This window comes from Macrobrachium nipponense, chromosome 45 (genome assembly GCF_015104395.2).
Source record: "Macrobrachium nipponense isolate FS-2020 chromosome 45, ASM1510439v2, whole genome shotgun sequence".
Classification (NCBI taxonomy): domain Eukaryota; kingdom Metazoa; phylum Arthropoda; class Malacostraca; order Decapoda; family Palaemonidae; genus Macrobrachium; species Macrobrachium nipponense.
This window is the reverse complement of record NC_061105.1, coordinates 15,587,000-15,591,487: the sequence shown is the minus strand read 5'-3', so window position 1 is coordinate 15,591,487 and position 4,488 is coordinate 15,587,000. Positions and strand designations below refer to the sequence as shown.

Here is a 4,488-nt window from a genome sequence, read left to right as displayed (position 1 = left end):
AAAGACAAAAAATTTATACAAGAAACAGAAAAAGGAAGAAGGAGAAACGAAACTCAAAAACACGAAAGGAGAAGAAATCGAGAAGCTCCATAACAATCTTCTTCATCGACTGGCCGGTAGGAGAGCCAGCCACCCAGGCTGACCAGAGGAGACCTCTCTCTCTCTCTCTCTCTCTCTCTCTCTCTCTCTCTCTCTTCTCTCTTGCCAGAGCAGTCAAGATCGAATCAGTTCCGTGGCAAGAAGGGATCTCTCACTCTCTCTCTTTCCCTTTCTCCATCTCCCTCGCTCTCTCTTCCTCTCGTTTTTATTCCGTTCCATCTCTCTTGTCCCAGCGGTGTTCGAGGTGTGTGTGTGTGAGTTTGTTTGTATTTACGGTAAATCTACCATCATTCTACATTTTTTTTATTCTATCGTGCTTGTGAAAGCAACGCAGATTGCTTCGGGGAAATACTGACAAGTGAAAGTGCTGGTGTTGGAGTTATAGATTTGGAAATATTGAATCTATTTCCTAACTTGCTTCAATGAACCCTTTGTGCAAACGACGTCTGTATGTTGTTCTCGAGTGTTGTTTTGCTAGTCGATGCCGATTTGTCCTGTTAATGTTGATAAGAGATAAGATTTCCAAAATAATTCTTCAGCCTCCTTTCTAAGCTTCACGCAGGAATGTCTCACTAACAACACGTTAATTCCATTTTCCAATCCACTGTAGCACACTACTCTTGCAGGCTACAGATAGAGCTTTATTTTTTCATTAATGTTTGATTTAGTTAGTTCATCTTTGTTTCCTTGTTTTAATCTGTCCCTCATTTTTTGCAATACGAGGAAAGATGGGTTATACGTTTTTCTTTCCAAATGATCGCGTCATCTCATTGTATCAGAGCGAATTACCAACGACTTTTTCGAGTTTATCATCTTTTCTAAAGTTTATATTCAATTCCACATTCTTTTCAATCTTGCGTAGAATCCACTGGCTCTTGTAACAGTCAACTCTGCTATCTTTCCACTTTGCAATCGTTGATTCCTCTAAGCAAAAGACAAAAAATCATTCATTCCTTTAAGCAAAATAAAACGCAATCAGTAGCTCCTTTAAGCAAAAAAAAAAAAAAAAAAAAAAAAAAAAAAAAAAAAAAAAAAAAAGAAAAAAAAAAAAAAAAAAAAAAAATTAATTCACCTCAACCTTGAATTATGAACTTCAAATATATTTAAACATTTCGACTGAATCTTGGACTAATTATATGTTATCTTCATATACCAATTCTGTGTATTTAAAAATATCCCACTATATTCTTCAAACTTCTACTAAAATTATTCTTAACCATCTCTCTCTGCACCCTATTTGCACCCTAATTGAACCCTACTTTCTCCTTATTTGAACCCCAAAGGTAATGCTTTCACTTTTCCACTCGGCGACCCAAGGAGTTATATTTCATTCTTTTAGTTTTTTTATATACTTCCGTCTTTTAGCTTTTTGTGTACATCATTCTTTTAGCATTTTTTTATACTTCATTCTTTTAGCTTTTTATATACGTTTGTGATGTGCGCTGTCATAGAGGCACTCATTACATAAGTTCAGATTCATCTCGTTTTAGGGCTTGTCAGTTTCATATTTCAAACTTATTTTATGTTAATTTTTCCTTTAATATTTTAGCTGCACTATCAGTGGTAGTATTATTTTTAAAGAAACAAAAAAAAATTGCTTTATTCCAATGTTAAAATCTACTATGCTGTTCTCTCTCTCTCTCTCTCTCTCTCTCTCTCTCTCTCTCTCTCTCTCTCTCTCTCTCTCTCTCTGTCTGTCTCTCTCTCTGTCTTTTATATCAAGCTCCAGTACTTTAATAACTCGCTCTTACTTCTTTCCAACAGGATAGTAATATGTCCATTACCGAAACCGGCAGTAAACAACCTTCTGCGGTATTCTAAAAACTCCCCCAGGGAGCCTTTTCGCTTCGCCTTCGTCTTCTGCGGTATTCCGAGACCCTCAGGAACCCTCTCGCCCTCCCACCTGCCATTGCCCTTCGAGAAGGAACCCCGAGGGACGCCATGACCGCCCCAGAAAGGCGGGGATCAGTCACGGTCATCCTCCAGAACGCCTCGAGCTACTGCTTGGTCACGAGTCCTCGGGAGCCCACGAAGCTGCAGCCGGATTGCTGGGACGAAGGAGCCGTTAGGAGAGAGGAGGAGAACGGAGCTCCTGACGAAGCTGCTGCTCCTGAAGGAGGAGCTCCTGACGGAGGGAAGAGAGCAGCTAAACGGGACCCCCAGTCTTCTTCTCCCACGAAGTCAAAGACGCAAGGGAAGAGGAAAGAGGAGCCAACGAGGGTCAGGTCTTCCTCTTCCTCTTCCTCTCCCTCGAGCGCCAAGAGGAAAGAGGAGGATGTAGGGAAGAGAGGAGCAGGAGAAGGGAACCTGAGGAAGCAGAGCCTGAAGAAGAGGATCAAAGAGGATCCTCAGGAAGAATCTTCCCCAGTGGCTGATCAGTACGAGAAAGTCTATGGTGAGTTCGATGTTTAAATGTCTATGTTTCCGTGTCCTTGTTTATTAATCTCTTTCACTGCTGAGTTCTGTTGCTTGTTTATGCTCTCGCCATGCCCCAACACAGTCGACTTGCTGCCAGGTACACTATTCACGGCTTAGGTCAACAGAGACACAGTGGTGTATGATGGACTGCCCAAATCATAAATCACACTTATTACTCGTCATCAATTCCTTGGGAATATCCTACACACAAGGGATATTATAATCAACAACCGATGGTTACATTTGTCTTCCATCTGCTTAGACTAAAGGCCCGGGTTCGAATCGCGGCAGGGCCAGATGCGCTAATCGATTATAGACTCTCTTGGGTGTAAGGTGTTCTCAGTGAATCTGATATGAAGCAATGTTGATGGATATACTATATATATATATATATATATATATATATATATATATATATATATATATATATATATAGTGTGTGTGTTTGTATTTATACACGTATGTATATATATGTATAGATAAAGTGAATACCACAGACGAAAGCGCTTGGATTTCCACCTATCATTTTCCTGTGGTATTCGCTTATTTAATGAAATCACGTGCATCTACTGTGATTTTTTCAAGCATATGTATAGTATATTGTTATATAGATATATATATATATATATATATACATATATATATATATATATATACATAGTATACTGCATACATACTACATTCATCTTGCATCACACACTTGCATGTCTTAGTTTACTTTTCGTAGCTCCCTTTGATTAAGGAAGTGTGTGGACTCCAAAATCATATTTCGCCGTTCTCCCAAAAACGATTGAGTAACTCCTAGTCAATATTTGGCGAGTCTTATTTTTATTCGGGTCAGTTTACAGTAACACAAGTAATTACAGGCTTTACATCATACCTCTGAAAGGTAAATAATACCGTGAAAGGGGGGGGAACGGGAGAAGGAGGCCGCGTTCAAGAGCTGCGTGCTGAAGGCGGACATCCTTATAGCAGTAATGTTTCGTTCGATTTAGATGGCAAAAAATGAAGTTCATTTTTTTTTATAGAAGGAGGTCCAATAAAAGGTTGAATATTCATCAGAGATAAACCATTTTGGGGAAACTTATCGACGTTAAAAACTCACTTTATATGATTGATTCGTTCGATACCTAACTTTTTTTCCATCGCGGTCTGTACGCACGAGTTGAACGAGGCCGCTGCTATATTTAGGTAAGGTCGCGGGACGATCTTTTCTGAATTAAAAGAGGGAAAAAAAGAACGGATTTACGAAAGGAATAAAACGAGAAACCGAAAAAGGATGTGTAGGAAATAGCTCGAGGGGAGAGAGAGAGAGAGAGAGAGATAGAGAGAGATAATATTAAAGTAAGTAACGTATTCATCTTATCATTATCATTATTTATATTGGTAATAAGAATAATAGCAATAATGATAATAATGATTACCATTATTATTATGAGTTTACATCCCATAAACGTATATAGTATATATATATATATATATATATATATATATATAATATTATATATATATATATATATATGATATATACATATATATATATATATATATATATATATCTATATACACATTTATATGTATCGTATATATGTGTATAATATGTATATATATACTAGATACCTGTTTATGGGACGTAAACTAACTAATAATAATAATAATAATTATTGCTATTCTTATTCCCAAGATAGATGATGATAATGATAAGATGAATAAGTTGCTTATTTTAATATTAAAATCTCTCTCTCTCTCTCTCTCTCTCTCTCTCTCTCTCTCTCTTCGAGCTTATTTCCTGCACATCCTTTTTCGGTGTCTCGTATTATTCCTGCCCTAATTCCCTTCTATTCCCGCCCCCTCACCCCACAAACCCCCTTCACTTGATTCCTCCAATATTTGAATTGCAGCCATTTTATGGATCAGAGGGTAAGCCGGCAAACTATATATAGTAGATAGATAGATATATAAATAGAAAAA

The 4,488-nt window shown here is 37.5% G+C and overlaps 1 protein-coding gene across 2 annotated transcripts in view; it reads left to right on the top strand.

Moving 5' to 3' along the window:
- The first annotated feature begins 211 nt into the window (after window positions 1–211).
- The window catches only part of LOC135214107 (uncharacterized), a 28,427-nt gene continuing 24,150 nt past the window's right edge, over window positions 212–4,488 (top strand). Inside the window, exons 1-2 of one of the 2 annotated variants that reach the window (XM_064248210.1) lie at window positions 212–343; window positions 1,864–2,494. In XM_064248210.1, the coding sequence (XP_064104280.1) occupies window positions 2,041–2,494 (454 nt within the window). In that variant the 5' untranslated portion in view covers window positions 212–343; window positions 1,864–2,040. Of the gene's footprint in view, window positions 354–1,863; window positions 2,495–4,488 lie in introns of both variants that reach the window. The other variant, XM_064248211.1, reaches the window with a different exon arrangement.